We start from the raw sequence: 23,620 nt of genomic DNA, 5'->3' as shown, positions 1-23,620 counted from the left end.
TGTTGGGTCCCTTTTTATGTGCTTGTTAAACATGTGGAATTTTGAGCAGTATATTACATTTTGAATATGCTAGGGAAACTGGCCATTGAAAAGAACTCAGTGATGGTTCCCATTATATTACAAGTGATTATCTCCTAATTTATGTTTCTTAATGTAAAAGTTTATACATTTAAGTTTTCTTAAATGATTCTATAGAGAAAGTTGTCTTTTTTGGACATAAACTGGAGAGGATTTTTTCTACCCCCTACATGACACTCTTTTCAAGGTATTTTCACAGACCATGCCTGAACCTTCCACAGTATCAAACACGTGCTATTAAGGAACTCAGAAAAATGTTGCTATGGTGATAATGTCTGTCCGTGTGAAACACTGCTGTGAGATCTGTTTTATGCACTAAAATATCGACTTGGAGCTTTCTCTTTGTAAGATTAATTTGCTGATTTGCTTTTTAAATGTGGATATATAATACATTTTAAATAATAACTGTAACAACAACTAACATGTGTTGAGTATTTATTAGATGCCAGACTCTATACGAGGTGTTTTATGTGGATGATATTCTTTAATCCTGGTAGAATGTTAGCTCCTAAAGGAAGGATCTTGTTCTTTTTGTCCATTGTTGTATCCCCAGCACCGAACACAGCACCTGCAACAGAGCAGGTGTTCAACAAATGTTGCCGAATGAATAGACAACCCTTTGAGGTAGGGTCTGTTACTGTCTTCATTTTGTAAATGAGGAAGCCAAGACTGAAAAATGTAAAGCTATTTTCCTAAGGTCATACAGATGGGCAGTGGGAGAGCCCAAATCAGAACTCAGGCAGCCTGTTCCATAGTCTATACCAAAAGCCATTTAAGCCATAGTGTTCAGAACTGCACTTTCACCTCTTCCTTCCACGTTCTACAGGGTGGCCAGGTAGTTGTCAAACAAAGAAGAAGCAATTAACTTCAGTTCAAGAAAGTGAAGTATTTATTCATGGCCATCTGTGTGCCCAGACATTTATTGGGTGTAACGTTGAGAACTAGGAGTTAGGAAAGATTCTATTATGGGATCTGACCCTGGCTGAGTGACCTTGAACAAATAATATATTCTCTCTGGACTTTGGACTCTCCATGTGTAAAATGGAAAAGTTGGACTAGATGATCTAAGTGTATTCCAGCCATAAAACATGATAACTGTAAGAAATGGCACTGAGAAGGCTCCAGTGAACTCGCTTGCTGGGAATACGGGTGGTGGGAATGTCATTGGTTTATATATCGTAATCCTTAATCTAGAAGGAAGGAAAAAGAGGAAAGGGCAAAAAGTGGTAAATATATGATGGCAGTGGTAGAGTGTATCATCCAGAAGAGAAAATAAACAGTTATCCAAGTAACAGCTCACCCTTAATTTCAAGAAATGAGATTTACTTCTATTCTGGCCCTTTGAGAAGTATAATCCCCTAAAGTTATTTAATTTTTTATAGTTTCTCATGCTTTCCTTTATGCTCTGTAACTATGCTGGGAAATAGTTAGGGATCCTAGTTGAAAAATCCAAGGGATTGGCCAAGGTTATGCAGTTATCTAGTGATTCTCAATCTTGGTTTTTTGATACCCCAGGCTCTCTTATCCTGGCATTTGAAGAAAATGTGAGATTATTATTTTTTAATGTTGTGAGTTTTTCTTTTAAATTCACTTGATTAAAAAAAATATGCCTCATGACAGTTTTTCCTTAGGTTTCTAGGAGTATAAGATATTGCCTAAGAAACAGTTAATAACAGGGTAGCAAAACTTCCAAAATAATGTGTTAACTTTTTAAGTAAAAAGATCTTATGAATAAAACATACTTTTAAAGGCTCACTTGTTTTATGCTTTAAATTGGGTTGAATGATTACATTTCTTATTCCACAAAGTTTAACCAATGATTGCTCTAAACACTCATCAGATGATTGGTGTGTACAAAGCATTGTGCTTGGATGCCTAAGATATTCGAAGATGACCCTTGGCCTCAATCCTGTAAAATTTATGAAACCTATACAACTAACCACAGCATATGTTAGAATTTTATGAGTGCCTCAAGTTAAATCTAAAGTGTTGTAGGAAATCAAGAAGATGCCCCTTGCAGCTATAGTGGTTGAGGAAAGTTTCATGGATGAGGAGGTACTGGAGCCAAGGTTTGGAGCTCTAGCTGTAGCTGTAGCTGTAGCTGTAGCTGTAGCTCTAGCTCTAGCTCTATCTATCTATCTATCATCTATCAAAGTTTAACAGGTGGAAGGAATAGTATGAACACTGGCTCAGGAGGAAGAATATTCAGGGTGTACTTGGGGGAACCATAAGTAGTTCATGGGAGTGTGGGAAAGTTTTAAGAAGATGAGGAGTGGGAAATAAGGAGAAAAATGAATTGGAAGCTGTGAACAAGTTTGTACTCCCTGACCAAAACTGTTGGAAAGATTCCTCTAACAAGTGGTTCTCTGTAGGCCTATCAGTGTTCCTTTTCTATTTGTACCCTACTCCAAAGAAAAAAAAAGAATAAACAATTCATTCATTCAACGAATATTTATTGAGTACCTGCTCTGTGCCAGGTGCTTTGGCAGCAACGTAAGCTATCACGATAAACTAGACACAAGTTTTTGTCCTCAAGGATCTCAGTCTGGTAGGTACGACCAACTTTTGGTTAGAAAAGGGGTGCATACAAAGTGCCCATTTTATTTGAAATGGGGCCACCTTGAAAAGAAGTATCTTGGCTGCACTGGGCTGATTGCCTATGCTCTGTTTTTAGTCCTTGGTAGCAACCTCAGGATGTGTGGCATACCAGAAGAACAGCTGCATACTATATTCTGAAATGATGAAAGTGGCACCTCTGTTTTTCCAGACCCTCAGCAATGACTGTCACTGGGAAGGAGAGCCAAACTCAATCTCTCCTGGCTTGTGCTGTTGGGCACATTGTTCCATAGAATTTGAGAGAGGAAGTTTCAGATTTTCCTGCTGTTGTCCTAAAGAAAGGAGATGAGAAGGAAGGGATAAGGGAATGATAAACTACAGAGTCCTTTCATTTAAAAAAAGTACAGAATTCATCTACTGATATTTCTTAGACACAGCATAAATAATAGCAAAAATGGCAGATACTATTTATTTTTTTATTTTTATTTTTTTTTTAATTAAATTTATTGGGGTGACAATTGTTAGTAAAATTACATAGATTTCAGGTGTACAATTCTGTATTACATCATCTATAAATCCCATTGTGTGTTCATCACCCAGAGTCACTTCTTCCATCACCATATATTTGATCCCCCTTACCCTCACCTCCACCCCCACCCCCCTTACCCTCTGGCAACCACTAAACTATTGTCCGTGTCTATGAGTTTCTGTTTCTCATTTGTTTGTCTTGTTCTTTTGTTGTTTTTGGTTTATATACCACATATCAGTGAAATCACATGGTTCTCTGCTTTTTCTGTCTGACTTGTTTCGCTCAGCATTACTCTCTCAAGATCCATCCATGTTGTCACAAATGTTCCTATATCATCTTTTCTCACTGCCGAATAGTATTCCATTGTGTATATGTACCACAACTTCTTTATCCATTCATCTATCGAAGGACATTTTGGTTGTTTCCATGTCTTGGCCACCGTAAACAAAGCTGCAATGAACATTGGCGCACACGTGTCTTTATCTCTAAATGTTTTCAGATTTTTTGGGTAGATACCCAGGAGAGGGATTGCTGGGTCATACGGCAATTCTATTCGTAATTCTTTGAGGAACCTCCACACTGCCTTCCATAACGGCTGCACCAGTCTGCATTCCCACCAACAGTGTATGAGGGTTCCTTTTTCTCCACAGCCTCTCCAACATTTGTTTCTATTTGTCTTGTTGATGATAGCCATTCTGACTGGGGTGAGGTGATATCTCATTGTGGTTTTGATTTGCATTTCTCTGATGATTAGTGATGTTGAGCATTTTTTCATATGTTTATTTGCCATTTGTATGTCCTCTTTGGAGAAATGTCTCTTCAAGTCCTCTGCCCATTTTTCAATTGGGTTGTTTGTTTTTTTGTTGTTGAGTTGCATGAGTTCCTTGTATATTCTGGATACTAGCCCCTTATCGGAGGCACTGTTTGCAAAAATCTTCTCCCATTCAGTTGGTGGCCTCTTTATTTTGTCAATGGTTTCTTTCGCTGTGCAGAAGCTTTTAAGTTTCATATAGTCCCATTCGTTTATTTTAGCTTTTACTTCCATTGCCTTTGGAGTCAAGTTCATAAAATGCTCTTTGAACCCAAGGTCCATAAGTTTAGTACCTATGTTTTCTTCTATGCAGTTTATTGTGTCAGGTCTTATGCTTAAGTCTTTGATCCATTTTGAATTAACTTTGGTACATGGTGACAAATAGCAGTCCAGTTTCATTCTTTTGCACGTGGCTATCCAATTCTCCCAGCACCATTTATTGAAGAGGCTGTCTTTTCTCCATTGTATGTTTTTAGCTTCTTTGTCAAAAATTATCTGTCCATATTTATGTGGTTTTATTTCTGGGTTCTCAATTCTATTCCATTGGTCTATGTGTCTGTTTTTCTGCCAATACCATGCTGTTTTGATTATTGTGGCCCTGTAGTACAGGCCAAAGTCAGGAAGTGTGATACCTCCATTATAGTTCTTTTTTCTTAAGATTGCTTTGGCTATTCGGGGTCTTTTGTGGTTCCAAACAAATCTGATGATTTTTTGTTCTATTTCTTTAAAATATACCATTGGGATTTTGATGGGGATTGCATTGAATCTGTATATTGCTTTGGGTAATATGGCCATTTTAACTATGTTGATTCTTCCAATCCATGAGCACGGAATGTCTTTCCATTTCTTTGTGTCTTCTTCAATTTCTTTCAAAAATGTCTTATAGTTTTCAGCATATAGGTCTTTCACATCCTTGGTTAAGTTTATTCCTAGGTATTTTATTCTTTTTGCTGCAATTGCAAAAGGAATTGTTTTTTGTATTTCTTTTTCTGAGATTTCATTGTTAGTATATAGGAAGGCAATGGACTTTTGTGCGTTGATTTTGTAGCCAGCAACTTGACTGTATTCGTTGATTGTTTCTAATAGCTTTTTGGTGGAGTCTTTAGGGTTTTCTATATATAGCATCATGTCATCTGCAAAGAGTGATAATTTAACTTCTTCATTCCCAATTTGGATGCCTTTTATTTCTTTCTCTTGCCTGATTGCTCTGGCAAGGACTTCCAACACTATGTTGAAAAGCAGAGGTGATAGGGGACAGCCCTGTCGTGTTCCTCAGATACTATTTATTGAATGCTTACTTTGTGCCAAGACTATGATGAAGGCTTTAACACATAACACCCAATGTCACCAACCCAGAGGCCTGAAAATTAGCTACTGTTTTAGTCACCTTTTACAGATGAGGAAACTGAGGCTTAAAAAGGTTAAGTAACTTTCCCATGTCACATAGCTCATAAATGGATATAATGCAAAGTGTATTGGATGGGTTTTATATTTCATATTTTATAGAGAAAGCTGAAATAAGTGATTGGTCCATAGGTACAGTGCAGAATCACGTCAGAGTCAGATTTAGAACCCAGATCTCAATTTTATGTCTCTTTAAAATGTTTCATAATAGAAATTTTCAAATATGCGTATCACTCAGCTTCTAAATTACTCATTAATGATTGTATTTCATCTATACTGCTTCCTACCCGTCCCCTACCATATTAATTTTAAGCAAATACCAAACATATTATTTCATTTGTAAATAGACCAGAATGTTTCTCTAAAAGATGAGTCTTTTAAAAAACAATCGTAATACCATTATCCCACCTAAAATTGATAATAATTCCTTAATACCATCAACTAGTCTGAGTTCAAATTTCCAAATGTCTCATAATTATCATAATTTTTTCTTAAAGCTTGTTTACTTGAATCAGGATACAAATAAGGTTTACATGATAGGTAGATATATCGTTTATAGCTTTCCCGCCACCTTTTAAATTTCCTTGTAATTTAAATTGTTGAAAAAACTAGCGGTTCTTTGTACTGTAGAGTTTCCCGCAATTTTGATTATATCCCAGTGGTGTAGTTTAAGAAGTTCCTCTGTCTTCTTTATTTCCTGTAAATTGGTAGTTTGATCTACAGGCTTGGTCAGACCCAAGTTTGATGTATCCTTTTTTTTGCATGACTACTTCATGGATGATGTGTCGTCAGGAGCACATAATGTCTAGTTTTCTCACTTTTGAGATGTTAGCAATCATTGATGCTTAATGCCTAGATACATTCATTTATTTGGGGTTGCAAGGCCTTCCATTTCTAGCCATGATGGAGTATCAGGAAGAGAATTTACCCTCTCATCTTAAACAACTGAAAACCCCACTATATATAAAACAACAGTTTCCAGACATTTGGTAACTGGCATCACAATGAAGGGAAATGACATAATGTGTGGTATCGAATGAAAAATTACTGGATGTGCAAAGAAATCGGATCATACCATCATACCATGGAGAAAATTCAATTAACAGAGACAAAATCCAGACATGAGTGATCATAAAATTGTAGCTAAAGATATTAAAACAGCTATTATAAATATACTTCACTTGTTCAAAAGATAGAGGGAAATATGCGTATAGCAAGGAGAGAGAAATGGAAGATATAAAAAGACCCAAATCTAGAGATGAAAAAATACAATATGTGAGATGAAAAGTACATTGTATGGGATTAACGACAGATTAGACATAGTAGAGGAAAAGATTAGACACTGGAAGATATAACAATAGAAACTATCTAAAATAAAGCACAAAAGAAAAAGACTGGAAAAAAAATGAACAGAGCATCACTGAGTTGTGAAACAATACCAAATTTTGTAACACGTAATTGGAATTTGAAAAGGGCAGGGACACCAGAAATGTATTTGAAGAAATAATGGCCAAAAAATTTCTAAACACCTTAAAGGACCTGGAGACCTCTTTTTCTGTTGTAATGAAAGACAAGATTTTTTCTCTGAAGATAAAGAGAATGGTTTCATGATGAGCAGGCAGAAAGCTGTAGTCTATAACCTTTTTAGACTACATGGTGGCTTTCAACATGATATGTTGTATTGCCTTTTCCTTAGGACCATCCTGGAAAATGGTTTGTCTTTTGTCTTAATCTTTTTCCCATCCTTGAATCTCTTATCCACTCTTAACATGATTCCTTTCCCTCCCCTACTGAATCACCCCAAGGTGCCCGTAGCTATCCAAGTAAGTTGTCCTGCTGCTGTTTCCTGAGCTGTCAGGCTCCTTCCATTCACATGTGCATTTACCCCAAGTCTCCCCAAATGAAATTTTGGCCCACTTTGGTCCTGCCAGCCCATCTTAGAGGCTTATCCTTGATAATCAATTCTAGTGGGTTCCAGTGGTTTAATATACAACATTAATTGGTTACTATCTACATTTAAATGTCATCCAGAGGTACACTTTAATTCCTGTTTGTTTGTTTAAAGTACAGCTCAAATGTAATCTTCTTTATTCAATGATAGTATCTCTAGTGGTATCATGAATCATATACTGTGCTAGGTGCTAGGGCAGAATGAGTAAGACCTAGCTTCTGCCCTTTGGAGCCTCACAGACTTACAAACAAATACAAGTCGATGTCACATAAATACAGTAAAGGAGGTGTGAACCGAGGTCCTGAGCACTCAGTGGGGAACAGCTAGCAGGACCTGGGGCGCTCAAGAAAGGAGACCTTTGTGATGCCTCTAAAGGAGAAATAGGGGTAAAACAGTTTGAGAAGGTGAAAGGAATCTCAGGCAAAGAAAACAACATGATCAAAGGCACAGAGACAACTAACAATATACATTGCTATTTACTAAAATTTTTCTGTGTGCCAGGCACAAAGCTAGGTGCTTTGCATACATTACACCACTTGACTCTCAGAAGAACAACCTTTTAAAAAGAGTATTTCTATAATCTCTACAGATCAGGAAACTGAAGCTTGGGAAGTTCTGTGACTTGCCTAAGGTTACCTCATGTGTCAGAACTGGCATCAGCACCAAGATCTATCTGATTCCAACACCTAAACTCTTCATCCTTAAATTATGGAAGAAAGCATGTTCAGAACATGGTAGCGTGAGAGCAGGAAAAGTAGTAGCAGGAAAGAAGGCAGAGAAGGTTTGAAAAGGCCAGGGTTTTAGGTGTTATATATCCGTGAAATTGTTCTTTATCCACTTCTTTCCCCAGTCCCTTAAACCCCCAGCCAGAAGGAAATCTTGTTTTCCCTCTTGGCCCCCAATCACTTAATACGTATATCTCACATGTTATCTCCTTATTTCCCTCTGTTCACCACTAGGCAGCAAACTCTTAAAGGGATTATCATAGTGCTTTACGCATTTAGTGAATGTGTTCTACTTGTTTAGTAAATGAATGAATGAATGAATGAATGAATGAATGAAACTAAAAGAATAGCTATGGTGGTGGAAGGTTCAGGCTTTGCAATTCTATATAAAAAAGTTGTGATTGCTTTGGAGAAATTGGAAATTCTCAGATGAATTTTAGGTCATTCCTGTATGCCAGTTTGTAAATTATATATAACTCCAGCATTGTCCCTTATTTCAGTGAGCATGACCTTATGGGACAAGCCAACTAGACTTCCCATCAAAACCTATAAAAATTATGGGATGAGCCACAAAATATTACGAGCTCTAACCCAGGGACAGAGCAGCACTCCTAGCAGTTCTTAATGATGTCTGGATGTTCTGGCTCCCTTGTCTGGGATCCATTTGGTTTGCAGCAGTTAGCTATAAATAAGTCTTGAGCCCCAATGAGTAGGCTGGGGTTGGGGAGCAGAGACAGGGAGAGCAGCTGGAGAAGCCTAGAAATGTTAACCAAAAATGTACAAAACAGGAAGGCAGGAATCCAGGCTTATCTGGATACAGTTTTCTGTAGACGGGTAGCCTGATTGTGGCCTGTGGCCGGGTGTGTCTGCAGAAGCAATTGATTTTCCTTTTCCTAAGCCTCCCTCTCAAATTCCTAGGCCTAGAGCATACCTAAACCTCTTTCATCCCCACCTCTACCTAGTAGAGTGAGTGAATCACCTGATTTAGAGTCAGGAGTTGTGGGTTCAAGTCCTGAATGCCAGTTAGTAATTATGTAACCTTAGCCATGTCCTGTTGCCTGGGCTTTGGTTTCTTCTGGGGTAAAATGGAGTTACACCTCCTTCCCACCGCTCTGCAAAGTAGCTGGGAGAATGAAATGACATCACGGAGTTGAAAATGTCTTTTGAATTATCCAGCTCTGTAACTGTAAGGCTGGAGGAGGCTGTGGCCTGCGGGGGATTTGGACTGGGGGACCCAGGTGAAGGAAACCTTCTTTCTAAGCTGCCCAGTGTGCCACAAGGTGGCAGCAGGATCCTATCTTTGCTCCTGTCTTTAGCATAGGAAAAAAAAAAAAAAAATGCTGCGTTGCTCTATTCTGCAAAGGTGAAGAGGATTTATTCCTTTACCACTACCTACATTTCTCCACCAAATTCTTCAACTCGATATCAAATGACTCACAGTCTTTTTTCTACAGTAATTAAAAATATGTTTTAATATAAATACCATTGCTTTAATTATGTATAACAATATAAAAATGCATGTAAATAAATAGCTTCATATTATATTTGAATATGAAACTTCATAGGCAGGATCAAAGGTATTTTATTCAGTCAACTGATTTTCTTTTTGACATCCAATATTATTTTATGTTAAGTTCAGGTGTATAGCATAGTGGTTAAACATTTATCTAATTTAAGACATGATCCCCCTGACTAGTCTGGTACCCACCTGGCACTATACATAGTTATAACCATATTATTGACTGTATTTCCCTGTGCTTTACTTTACACCCTCATGACTATTTTGTAACTACCAATTTGTATTTCTTAATCCCTTCACCTTTTTCCCCTTGCTCCCAACCCCCTTCCCATCTAGCACCTCATAAATCTAGTACCCATCTGACACCATACATAATTATTTCAATATTATTGACTATATTCCTTATGCTATGCCATACATCCCCATGACTACTGTGTAACAACCAATTTGTACTTTTTAATCCCTTCCTCTTTTTCACCCACCTCCAACACCCCTTCCATCTGGCAACCATCAAAATGTTCTCTGTATCTATGACTTTGTTTCTGTTTCATTTGTTTGTTTATTTTGTTCTTTAGATTCCACGCATAAGTGAAATCATATGACATTTGTCTTTCTCTGTCTGACTTACTACATTCAGCACAATACCGTCTAGGTTCATCCATGTCATTGCAGATGGCAAGATTTCATTATTTTTTATGGCTGAGTAATATTCCATTGTACATATGTACTACTTCCTCTTTATCCATTCATCCATTTGGGGACACCCAGGTTGCCTCCATATCTTGGTTATTGTAGATAATGCTGCAGTGAATATATGGATGCACATGTCCCCTTGAAGTAGTGTTTTGGGTTTCTTTGGGTAAATACCCAGAAGTGGGGTTACTAGGTCCTTCTTTGTCTCCTGTTATAGCCTTTGTTTTAAAGTTTATTTTGTCTGTGGGGATGTGAAATACAGTATGGAGAATATAGTCAATAATGGTGTAAAGACTGAGTATGGTGTCAGATGGATACTAGACTTATTGGGGGATCACTTCATAAATTATATAAATGCCTAACCACAGCACTGAGCACCTGAAACTAACGTAAAATAATATTGAATGTCAACTATAATTTAAAAATATAAATAGTCATGGGATGTAAAGTACAGTATAGGGAATATAGTCAATGGTATTGGAATAGCTATGTATGGTGTCAGAGGAGTAGTAGACTTGGGGGGGTTATCACTTTGTGCGTAGTGTAAATGTCTAATCATCATGTTGCTTTGTACACCTGAAACTAATACAAAAAGAATGTGACTCACATATAAAATGATATAACAAATGAAAAAAAAAAAAAAGAAACACACTTTGAGAAAAAAAAGTTTATTTTGTCTGGTATAAGTATTGCTACCCCAGCTTTTCCCCCCCATTTCAGTTTTCATGAAATACTGTTTTCTGTCCCTTTACTTTCAGTCTGTGTACATCTTTCTATCTGAAGTGAGTTTTTTATAGGTAGCATATGTATTGGTCTTGTTTTCTTATCCATTCAGCCACCCTAAGTCTTTTGATTGGAGCATTTAATCCACTTACATTTAAAGCAATTATTGATAGATATGTAGTTATTGTCTATTGATAGATATGTAGTTATTTCTTTAAATAGGTTTTCAGTTCCTTGCTCTCTCTCTCTTTCCCTTTTGGTACCCCTATGATGCAAACGTTGGTATGCTTGATGTTGTCCCAGAAGCCCCTTAAACTGTCTTCATTTTTTTGGATACTTTTTGCCGTTCTGATTGGGTGTTTTCTGCTACTTTATCTTCTAAATTGTTGATTTGATATTCAGCTTCACACAATCTACTGTTGATTCCTTCTAATGTACTCTTCATATGCTCTTTATTTCTGACTGGTTCTTTTTTATGTTTTCTATCTCCATTTTTATGTTTTCTATCTCTTTGTTGAAGTTCTCCCTGAGATCATTGAATATAACCAGTGTTTTGAACTCTGTGCTTGGTAGTTTGCTTGTCTCCATTTTGTTTAGTTCTTTTTCTGGAGCTTGTTCTATTCTTTTATTTGGGACATGTTTCTTTTTTTCCCCATTTTGGCTGCCTCCCTGTGTTTGCTTCTATGTACTAGGTAGGGCTGCTATTCTCCTGGTCTTAGTAGAGTGGCTTTATGTACTACGTGTCCTGTGGGGCCCAGTGGTGCAGTCTCCCTGGTTACCAGAGCTGGGTGCTCCAGATGTGTCCCTTATGTGGGTTGTGTGTACCCTCCTGTAGTAGTCGAGCCTTGGTTGCTGTTTGCAACTCAATGGGAGGGATTGACCCTTGGGCAGCTGGTTGATGATCTGGCTTGGTCTGAAGCTGGCCACTGGGCATGCCAGCCCTGGAGCCTCCTAGGAGGGGACCAGTGCAGGCCAAGTTCAGCTACAGCCTGTGTTCTGCTCGGGGCCACCTGGCATGAGCCACAAAGCAATCTATAGATGGCCGCCGCCTATGCTGTGCTTGGCAGTACCTGGAGAGACCAAGCCACAAACCAAGGCTGGCTGTCACTAGTGTTGAACTTAGGGCTGCTCAGCCAGAGGTACAGGACACGCCAAAGCCAGATGCTGCTTGTTTGGGTTTTGTGAACCTTTGAGAGATTTTAGGAAAGTCTGCAGCGTGAGCCAAGGCAGGCTGTTTGTACGGAAAAGCCACTGGAAACAGCTTGGGTGTGCCTGAAAGTTTGGTGGGGCAGAGTCTCAGAATCACCAGGGCAGGATGAACAAACAGTGTTAGCCAGGCTGATGGAGACTCAGATATGGTAGCCACCTGTGTCTGCATACTGGGAGGGGGAAGGCTCAACAAAGAAACAGTGACTTCCACCAGCTCCTCCGGCTGGAGAAATCTTCCCCTCCAGCCCTTGCCTTAAGCCAGACAACTCAGTTCCTCCCCATATATCCCTGGAGCCCTTCGAGCTGCTGCCCCAGTGCTGGAGCTCAGAGTGAGTGAGTTAGTCAGAGAGTAAGTCCATGCATGGGCCCTTCAAGAGGAGCACCTGAGACTGCAGCCGTTTTCCAGCTCACTCAGCCACAATCTCCACCGGTTTTCACAGCCAGAAGTTATGGGGACTTCTCTCTCTGGCACTGAAACCCTGGGCTGGGGAGCCTGGTGTGGGGCTGGGACCCCTTGCTCCTTTGGTGGTGATGTCTGCAGGTGAAATGTCCCTTCCAGTTTTTAATGGTCACACGCGGGTGTTGGACCAATGCATTCTGTATTTCTGCCCCTTCTACTAGTCTCAAGGTATCTTCTTCTGTATGTCTTTAGTTGTAGGGCTTCAGTTTAGCTAAACTTCAGATGATTCTCAATGATGGTTGTTTTGTAGTTAGTTGTAATTTTGATGTGGTCGTGAGAGGAGGTACGCATAATGTTTACCTACTCTACCATCTTGAACGGAAAATCAAAGGACTCAGATTCTTAAATTAGAATCCCAGGGCACTTTCTTTACTGTTGAAGTGAAACCAGCCCTGGCAGGTTTGGATTAATGGTTGCAAACCTGTTCTGGGCTTCGGGCTTTTATACAACCATTGCCCTCCTGGGATTTCATTGCTATCAACTCCAAACTCACTTTCATTTTTATCCTTGAATCAGAGCTCTAGTGGATCTGGCAAATCATCTAATCCAATTCTTCATTTTGCAGAAGAGGAAACTGAGGCAGAGAGAAGAAAAATAATTTGTCCAAGATTAAACAATCAGTTCATTAAGACTTTAATCCAGGTTTCTTCCTATGCGTTCAGTCCTTTGGCAAATGTGAGTATTTTCAAGGTGTTTGGGAGGCTTGAGGCAGCTTTGTTTTTCCCAGTGGTGAGAATTTTGAGGGCTTTCTGAGGCAGAAGGAAATAGGAGACCTCTCTGTATATTTGAAAAATCTTTTGAAGAAGAGATACCAGAAGCATCTGATCAGGATTCCCCAAGTATTTGAAAGGGAGGCCTTAGAAGGTCTCAGTATGCATGCTAGGAGAATTGCAACAGATAATGCCTCAGGAGAGATCAAGAATTGTTTTAAGGGTTGCATTTCAGTATATGGGTTTTTGTGTTAGGCTTGACTTCCCAATTATATTTTTCTCAGAGGTACAGGTTAAAATGAGACCATTCTCACTATACTGTGGCCTGTGGCAGAAGGCAAGAATGAGGGAAGCCAGCTTTAAACATTTACTAGCTTGTATAGGGCGTTCTCTGTACAGAAAATCCACATAAAGGTGGCAGAGTGGTAAAAAAAAGAATGTGGACTTGAGAGTTCAACAGATACTGATTGAAAGCCTGCCCCAGTTACTTACCTTTATAGGCAATTTTCCTAAGTCTCAGTTTTCTTATTTATAAAATGGGTATAATAGTATCTACCTTATTAGCTATGTAATCTTGGACAAGTTATTTAACCTCTGTGTATCTTGACAATATTGTCCATAAAATGAGGATAATAGTAAAATGAAAAGCCCTGCTTCATAGGTTTCATAGTGAATAATGTTATTAGCTAGAACCATGCATGATACACACCGTGTTTCCCTGAAAATAAGACCTAACCGGAAAATAAGCCCTAACATGATTTTTCAGGAGGACATCCCCTGAACATAAGCCCTAATGCATCTTTTGGAGCAAAAATTAATATAAGACCCGGTCTTATTTTTGGGGAAACACAGTAATAAGCACTTGGAAAGGATTAGTTATTTTTGTTGTTGTTATTATTGCTACCACCATACAGGGGTGTTGTGAGGATTAAATGAGACAGTATATATAGAGGATTTAAAGAGAATAGGTACTTAATATGATGGTACTTAATTTTTACTTATATGTAATTAATAACCACAATGATGTAAATAGTATTCACAGTAAATGAACCTGCTTATTTAATGATCTAGGTACAGGAGTTTTATTTAGGTATTTGTTTTATGCTTATTCTTATTCTATTATTTGTGGATAGTTATTGGCTTTTTGAATTATAGATTCATCTTCTTTTAGGTAATCTGAAGGCAATAATAATGACTAACAGTTATTGAGCCTTCACTATGTGCCAGACCCTATGCTTTATGTGTATCATCTTAGAAGGATTCAGTAACTTGTTTATGTCCATGCATCTAGCAAGTGGTAAACTGGGATTTGAACTCAGGCAGTCTGGTACCCGAGTCTGTTTTCTTGTCTATTTCTTACTATTCTGCCTGCCTTTAAAAATGTTTATCATATGGGGACTCCATTTCTTAGCAGTAGAATTACAATATCTTCGGGCCAAAAGGTGTTTAAGAATTCATCATGGATTTATAATATGTGTCAGGCATAATAAAAATGTTCAAAACCTTTGACCTGACAGATCCATTTTCAGGAATCTATTCTAAGGAAATAATCCAAAATACAGTCAAAGTTTTATTAAAGTGTCATTTATAATAATGGAAAACTTTAAAGCAATCTGAACATCTAACCACAGAAATCATGAGTTATTATTCAGATCTGAGCAATTGTAAACAGTGATGCTGTTCGTTGGCTTTGTAAGAAAAAAGGTGCTGTATGTAAACGCATGAGAAGATAAAGAATAAGTATTTTCATTTTCTTTCTTGAATACTAATCTTTAATTTCTTCACTCTGGCAAGATTAATAGGACAAAGGGATTGTCAGTCGTCTTATGTACCAGGATTTGAGGAATTGGGGTAATTTCTGAAGGTTGAATCTTCTCTAGCTGATAGAAAGTCTCTAGTTAATTTTTTCCTCACTCAGCCAGTAGATCTGGCCCCATGCTGGACTCTCAGGGAGAGTCAAGAGATGGAAGGGCCTGAATCTGTGGGTGATGTGCTAACAGTTTTGTTAGGGATAGGCTGTACTCTGCGTAGAATTAGAGAAAGGCTGGGCGGTAGGAATAGATGACTTTGAGCATATGCTGAGGGGGCCCGAAGACTGGGGGCTCCTGGCTGTGTGAACCAGTGCTGCTGTGGGAAGGCTCTTTAGAGGGCGTGAGTCTTGGACTAGACCTTGAAAGAAATTATGGATCAAAACTGGTTACTTTCCAGACCAGAGGAAGAGCACCATAGAAAAAGGCCTGGAAACCGCAGTGACCATATGCTATGGACAAAATAAATGACTGTCTTAATTGGAGTGGAAGGGCCACCTTGGAAGATCAAGAGGTGAGCTTTGCTTTGCTTTTTTAAAATACAAGATCATTGAAATATACATAGCGTAGATCATTAAAACACATAATGGCTGATCATTTTGTCTTGGCTTTCTGGCCCAGACTCAAGAATAGTGAATTTTATTTCAGTCATCTTTTTCTTGACCATTTTTAGGAATGTGTGTGAGATGGGTGCTGTGCCAAGAAGGTAAGAGTCAGGACAAAATGAAGTAACTTAGGATGGAAAGAAGCCTTTTCATTGCGCTGGGAAGAAGCTGTAAAGTAATGCTTTTGTAAATTACTTAGCGCTTCTATGAGCCCCAAAGTTGGGGGTCGCCCAGGGCAAACTGGCGATTCATGAGAAGAGTCAAGGCTTCCTGTCAGCCAACCTGTCATCCTCAGAACTTCAGAAAATGAAAAATGACAGAATGATAATCAAATAATGATAGAATTGTAATTGTTTTCATTTAGAAAATGAAGAACAATAATCAGGAGATAGTATAAAGCCTTTTTAAATCCTTTGAACAAGATACAGGCTAACCCATCTGAATTAAGTTACCAGTAACCCCAGATCTGTTTGGTAGAAACTTCTGCTATTCACCCATATCTGGGCACACTGGAGGATTATATTTCTGCATCTCTAGCATTTTGGTGGGAATATGTGAATAACTAGCCAGAGAGCTGTGAGTGGAATTGATGTTCATGTCACTTTTAGACCAAAGCATTTCATTGCTGGTATGAGACTCTGGCTCTCCGTGTCCTTGCCTTAATAAGTGAGAAGGTCATGTAATCCAGATAGTATAACTACAAGATGGTGGAGCCTCATTATCTTGAGTCCCTGAGTGATTATATGAGCAGAACTCCCCCCTCGTCCCAGACCTTGACCTGAGAGATTTGGTGTTGTTTGTAACCATAGCACATACTAGGCATTCCTGACAAATGCAGAGCGTGCCAAAAAAATGTATCAACATTTTAAGAAAGGAAAAAAACTATTAAAATTGTAATATTAAAGATATACCGATAACAAAAGATGCATACAACTCACATTTGACTTCTGCAATTACAAGAGGTGTTCAAAGTGGTTACCATCAGCGCCCAGACACTTCTGATGACGGTGAACTACTGCTTGAGCAACTGTGGACCAAAGTGTCCACTTGTATCATTATTTTGGCTCCCCTGGTATATACACCCTGCTTCATTTCTCTCCTTATTCTTCACTCCTTTCTTGGGATTAGAAGAAGCTTGTATTCACCCCCAGGGAGTGGAGTGAATGAGTTGTAGGGGTAGACCTGGGAAGAGGGGATAAGTGAGAGTGTGGATTTAGCTGGCAGTAGTGACTATAGAATTGCTTCAAGGTGTGTGTCATAAAGCAGGAGAAGAAGGAAGAAGGAATAAACAGGTTGCTCATCATCTCTGTGGGTGTTATGCTCTGTCTTGGGGGGATCACGTGTTACAAACGCTGCTATCTGCTAAGATTTCTCTATGTCTACCCCTTGACCTGAGAATGCTGTGAGTGGTGACTTAGCAGAAGGAAAATTGATCTGGAAAGCTTGACAGTAAAATAAATCGACGGTCAGCAGTAGAGGCTGAGGTTCTAGTGGCTCTGATCCTGGTTGTCCCTAGAATTGCTTTGAAGACTCAGTATGGAGGAAAAAGTTAGCTCATCCAGCTCTGTTTTATGTGAAATCTCTGTGAATTTGAGAATCCTCAGTCATTAATTGCTAAATTCAGCTCAGAATAAATATTGTTATAATGTAATTTACTCCTAAAATATTTCTCAACAGGAGTCAGAAGCCAGCCTTCTTGATTTAGTTCTGCCACTGACTAGCTTTGTGGTGGATACCGTGTTTCCCCAAAAATAAGACCTAGCCAGACCATCAGCTCTAATGCGTTTTTTGGAGCAAAAATTAATATAAGACCCAGTCTTATTTTAATATAATGTAAGACTGGGTCTTATATAACATAATATAAAACCGGGTCTTATATTAATTTTTGTTCCAAAAGATGCGTTAGAGCTGATGGTCTGGCTAGGTCTTATTTTCGTGGAAACATAGTAGCAAGTCATTTTTCCCCTCTGAGCCTTAATACTCCATATAAACTGTTCCAGCGCTGATATTCTGAAGTTCTGAGATGAGAGAATGTAGAAAAATGTTCCTAATTTGGGGGTTGAGAATTCTCAGGGGGAGAGAGGGAAGAGAGTTCACACTGATCCATGCTGTACATTTTGGTTCCTCTCACTGTCAGAGCTTTTGGTGATCCCTCCCCCAGAGGATGGTGACAATGCAGTGTGTGCATGAAATTGCTTTAAAGCTTCTTCCCTGGAAGCTGAAAGCCTTGAGAACCTGTTTTGTCTGTCTCTGCCTCTCCTGTGTCTGGCGTAGTTCTTGCCAGAGAGTAGATGCTTGATAAATGTTTGTTGACTTGAGTTGGAGTGAATACTTTATGTTTCTTCTTAGAAAAAAAAAAGTTTGCAGCTTTATTGAGGTACAGGTATAGTGATGTACAATAAGCTGCACATATTTAAAGTGTGCAATTTGATAAGTTTTGACATACGTATACACGTGTGAAGCCATTACCACAATCAAGATAATTAACATATCCATCACCCCTAAAAGTTGTCTCATGTCCTTATGTAATACCTCCTTTCTGCCCTTCATCTTTAAACAACCACTGATTTGTTCTCTGTCACTATGGATTAATTTGCATTCTCTAGAATGTTATATAAATGGTATGAAGTACGTACTCTATCTCTCTTTTTCGGTCTGGTTTCTTTCAGTGTAATTTCTTTGAGAGTCATTCATATTTTAGCCTTTGTCAATAATAGTTCATTTATTTTTATTCCTGAATGGTATTCCATTATATAAATATACCATGGTTTGTTTATTCATTCTCCTGTTAATGGACATTGGATTGTTTTCTGGGGTTTGGCTATTAACAGCACATAAAGCTGTTGTGAACATTCATGTACAAGTCTTTGTATGGGCATATGTTTTTATTTCTATTAGGTGAACATCTTGAAGTGGAATAGCTAGATCAAATAGTTGTCTGTTTAACTTTTAAGTAACTGTCAAACTGTTTTCTAAAGTGGTTGTACCATTTTAGATCCCACCAGCAGCTAACGAGGGTTCAATTCCTCCACATCCTTGCCAACTCTTGGTATGTATCAGTCTTTTTAATTTTAGCCATTCTGACAGATGTGTACTAATTAGTATCTTGTGATTTTCATTTAGCTTTCCCTAATAGCTACTGTGTTTCCCTGAAAGTAAGACCTAGCTGGACCATCAGCTCTAATGTGTCTTTTGGAGAAAAAATTAATATAAGACCCAGTATTATATTATATTATATTATATTATATTATATTATATTATATTATATTATATTATATTATATTATATTATATTATATTAGACTGGGTCTTATACTATAGTAAAATAAGATCGGGTATTAATTTTTGCTCCAAAAGACACATTAGAGCTAATGGTCCGACTAGGTCTTATTTTCAGGGAAACAGGGTATTATCGTCCAGTTTGGCTTGGATTTCATTCTCTTATCAGTCTTTCATGAGCAGAAATTATAAATTTTGATGAAGTCCAGTTTATCACTTTGTTCTTTAAAAGACATTGAGTCTCTGAGGGGTTAAGTGTCATGCTTAGGGCTATAAAATAAGTCCTTGGAAAAGTTGGGATGAAGGCTCCTCGCTTCTAGGGATGTTGTTTGACAGTCCATGTCCCACCAACGCCAGAGACAATTTTATGGTAGGTTCGAATGGATGAGCGAGTGGATGCTCCTTGTGGCCTCTCAGAAGGATGAGTAAATATCTGATATCTGTGAACTGTTTCCCACCAGTTGCTTGTGGAGGAATTGAGGTCCCTCCGCACAATACTGTAAGTTAGGTTCCACTGAATTATCGACTTAATCAGCCATATTCCAGGCTCATTCTACTAAGCTAGGTGTTTTTATTACGCTCCCAAATGAGATTTAACATCTGTTTCTGAGAGCACCTTGGCCGAAGTTCTTCCAGGATCAACTCTGAAATCCTGATTTTGTACTTTTTTAAAAAAAATCAATTTCTGAAATCAGTGAGATAGGGTGTTTTTCAGAGACATATGGATAAAGGAGGGGTTTTGACTGAAAATTTTCATAAGTGTTCCATGGTTACGCCAGGCGTGTACCTCTCTCTCTCTCTAGGAGCCCACAATGCTACAGTTGAAGTTCCTCCTCAGTTAGGGCTGTCTGAGAGCATACTTATTCTGTGCAGTAGGGTGAATGGCTACCATTTGGATACCCCTTCCCCTGGAAGGTTTTCATCTGAACAGACTGGCAGGACTCAGTGCTTTAGCAGACAGAGCTGTTGGTCAGTGCCAGTCAGCTATGGCTTTGCAAATTTACTGATTTGTATAATTTTTGTCAGTGATCAGGTACCCTCAGGGTTTTCTGGAGGAGCTAGGGAATTCGATTCTGATGCAAAGGCATAGTTCCACTGTGCCTCTTTCTAAACACTTAACCATGTTGTAATTGCCTGGATTTCTTATAGTCCTCAAACAGTCCATTCCTCAAGGGCAGGGACCCAGTCTTACTGTTCTCTTTCTCTGCAATGTCTGGCAAAGAACTTGACAGGTATTCAGAAATGATAGTTGAATGGTGAGTGAAAGAGGATGGGCTTTTAAGCTGGACCAATCAGCACTAACAACTGTGTGACTTTAGGCAACTTGCTTAACTGTTTCCTCGTTTGTAAACTGGAGTAACATTATCTACCTATAAGAATATTTTTAGGATTAAGTGAGTTAATGAGTGGAGGGACAAGATGAGTGACAGATGGCTCTTTGGACTCTGATTCAGTAACACAGCTTAGAACACAGAATTAAAAAGAAGTTCAGAGCATAACCAGCCTCATCTCTGCCTGACTAAATCCTAATCATCTTTTGGATCTCAGTTTAAAAATTATTTCTTCCAGAAAGCTTCCCTTTCTACTTCCTGTGCCTGTTCTTCCCCCAAACAGGTTAATTTCTTCTGCTAAGTACCTTCATAAAACATTATTCTTGATTATAGCACTTGTCCCAATTTACTTTTTAAAATAAGTATCATTTCTGATAGACTGTAAACTCCATGAGGGCAGGGAATTATGTCAAGCTTGCTCACTATTGTATTTAATCACATGGGCAGTGCTTAAAATACTTATTGAATGAGTGATGCATTTTACAGTAAGGAACTGGAAGCTTAGGAAGGATAATCAGTGTGCCCAAACTCTACGCCACACCGGGTCTCTTGACGTCTTGTACCACAGCTGCCTCATGGACGGGCACTTTAGAGTCTCAGTTTTCTTTCTTTCTTTTTTAAAGTTTTTATCTTTTTCTCACCCATTTGAAAAAATTATACAAATAATACACATTCCTAGTAGAATATTTAGAAAATACAGATAAGTAGGCAAAAAGAAAGACAGAGAAAGGGAAGTTAGAAGGCAAGATGGAACAAGGAAGAAAGAAATAGAGATAGGGTCACCCAAAAGTCACCTGGGGATAAACACTGTTAACATTGTGGAATATTTCCTTTCAGACATTTTTTAAGTGTTACGCAAAAACGTGTACACACACACGCACACACACACACGTCTTTGTTTTTAAAATGCAGCAAATACAAAGGTGTAAAACTTGAATCATGCAGGAGACTGCAGTGTGGTAACGGTGTCTAGGAGTCAAGGACTCGTGTTGCTGTGACCCCGGATCTTCTGGGATCCCAGGATGAGGAGTTTTCCAATCAATGACTCAACAACTTTTGCTTTACATTTTATGTTTCCTTAGTGGAGAAGAATTGGAAAAAGACAAAGTTCTTCCCTGCCGTGGCCTTTTATAGAGAGTCTGGTTTTGCTTCTAATAGAGTCATAATGTGACCCACTGTCCTGGAGGCTGTTTGCCCTGGAAGACTGGCCTTTCATTCCTAAAAGCTATTTGCTCCAAAAACCTGTCACCTTGATTAATTGGAGGTTAACGGAGCATTTTCTTCCAGTCCTAGGATCTTCCCGGTTAGCTGACTCTTATTAGCACAACTCTTATTGGCAAATAACATTTGAGCCATGAAAGTGCCCTTTGCCCTTGAGCCTACCCTGGGACCAAGGTGCGTTTGTGTTTGTCTTCCTGTCAGCGCCGATTTCCTGAGTGCTGACTGCAGGTGGAATTTGGCATTCTGCTTCTTCAGGTACTGAGTCCTAGGAGTTTAGGCCCCATTTACTATTCAGGTCCACACACCACTTCCAAGCAAAGATTTGTTATCCCAGATTTATTCTGCATCTACCGCTTGTAAATATTGCTTGAGCCCCCACTTTATGCCTGATGGTATACTTGGCACTGGAGCCATTACAGCGACTCAAGACCCAGTCCCTGCCTTTAAGGAGCTCATGTCTGGTAATAGGCTTTCGTGCTTTTACGTGGTAGGTGTACACGGGGTGCTATGAGAGCAGTGAGTAGGGGTTCCTAACAGCCCTGGGGGATCAGGAGAGGTTGTTCGGAAACATTGATACTGAGTCCTGAAGGACTCAGGATTTGGCAGCTTGTTGACATTACTATAATCTTTGTGTAATTAGGATTGTGTCTTTATACTGTCACTGGATAATTAATAAAACGTAGGTTTGAAAACATTCAGGCATTCAGTAAGTAATTACGGCCTAGCTTGTTTTTTTAAGAAATAACTTTTAAAATCTATATGTGTTAAATGGTTTTTCCTTGTCTAGTCCTATCTTAAATATTTTAAGGGGGCAATCGGGGGCTAGTATAGAAGGACTAAAAATTGTAGGTCATGGCTTCGGAAATTTCAGTCTAGTTGAGAAGAAGATATTTATCTACATAAAATAGAGAATAGCAGGAACCAGTCAACGACCACATGTAAGAGGCATGGTCCCATCACCAGCACCACATACCCTTTCACTTCTCCCACAGGGAAAGCACTATTCTAGCTTCAACAAGGAGTTTGATTTGGGCACGAAACAGGGGCCTTCCTTAGCCTACTGGAAGTATTCGTGGTCATCTCTCTCCAGTTTCTTGCAAGAGCACTTGTGTTGCATAGGTGACTTCAGGGAGGATTTCAGGAATTCCTGGGCATATCAGTCTTGAAATACTTCTTCCTAGCCCCTTCATCTAGTATATGTCCTACTCTCTTCCCCAGTATGTTGTCACTTATGGGTATAAAGATAAATTGAGTCCTCCTTTGATATTAACTCGGCCTTCAATTACTCACAACTTTCCTTTAGGCAGCTTTCAACCTAGCCAGAAGGAAAGCCTTCAAAACCCAGACATGGAATTACCCCTCTGGTGTATTGTAAACTCTTTAAAGCCTGTTACATTGTAAACTCTTTAAAGCTGTGCCTTACGCTTTTCCGGTACCTAATAAGGTGTTAAGTACATAGTAAGAACTTAATATATTTTTCTTGATTTATTATTTTACAGAAAACAAAGCTTGCAGGAAGGGAGACTGCCTCTTCATTGGGCTGATGAACTATGCTGTTCCTGCTCAGTTGAGTCGGGTGCAGCTTCTTTGAGTTGAAGCCCGATGCATGTTGCTTTGTCAACTTATTTCTGCCTTTTTCAGAATGCCACATTTTTCATTGCAAAAAAATGGGAACCATACACATTGACACCATATTTGGGTATTGTTTATTTTGTATCATTTATGTTATTGATTCTGTTAGACGTTGTCTGGGTATTACTCCTGAGGGAGCCTCAGAAATAAGCAGAGAGAACACTTAAGGGACTTGTTGCAAGGCTGTGTTTAGCATTTCTCATCCAGCTCTGGTTCACTGGACAGACACATTCAGAATAGTTAATTTGTTGATTTTTGAGGGCATAAATATTTATTAATCTCACTAATAGTCTGGAAACTTTTGAAGATATGAGACATTACTCTCAAATCCAAAACGATTTGAGGTCAGGGGATAGAGGAGCAGACTTTTGAGGCAC

General features: G+C 38.8%; 1 protein-coding gene across 14 annotated transcripts in view; it reads left to right on the top strand.

Moving 5' to 3' along the window:
• Positions 1–23,620, top strand: part of KLHL3 (kelch like family member 3) — a 237,405-nt gene that overhangs the window by 23,079 nt on the left and 190,706 nt on the right. For 4 of the 14 annotated variants that reach the window (XM_088798622.1, XM_074313572.2, XM_074313569.2 and 1 more), the window contains one exon: positions 15,577–15,690. The exons of the other annotated variants lie outside the window; for them this stretch is intronic. In XM_088798622.1, the coding sequence (XP_088654748.1) occupies positions 15,644–15,690 (47 nt within the window). In that variant the 5' untranslated portion in view covers positions 15,577–15,643. Of the gene's footprint in view, positions 1–15,576; positions 15,691–23,620 lie in introns of those variants that run through there. 14 annotated transcript variants of the gene reach the window in all.

The sequence above is a fragment of the Rhinolophus sinicus genome, chromosome 5 (genome assembly GCF_057876585.1).
Source record: "Rhinolophus sinicus isolate RSI-liver-muscle chromosome 5, RSI-T2T, whole genome shotgun sequence".
NCBI lineage: Eukaryota > Metazoa > Chordata > Mammalia > Chiroptera > Rhinolophidae > Rhinolophus > Rhinolophus sinicus.
Note: the sequence above shows the minus strand (reverse complement) of the source record. Positions and strands in the feature narration are given on the sequence as shown.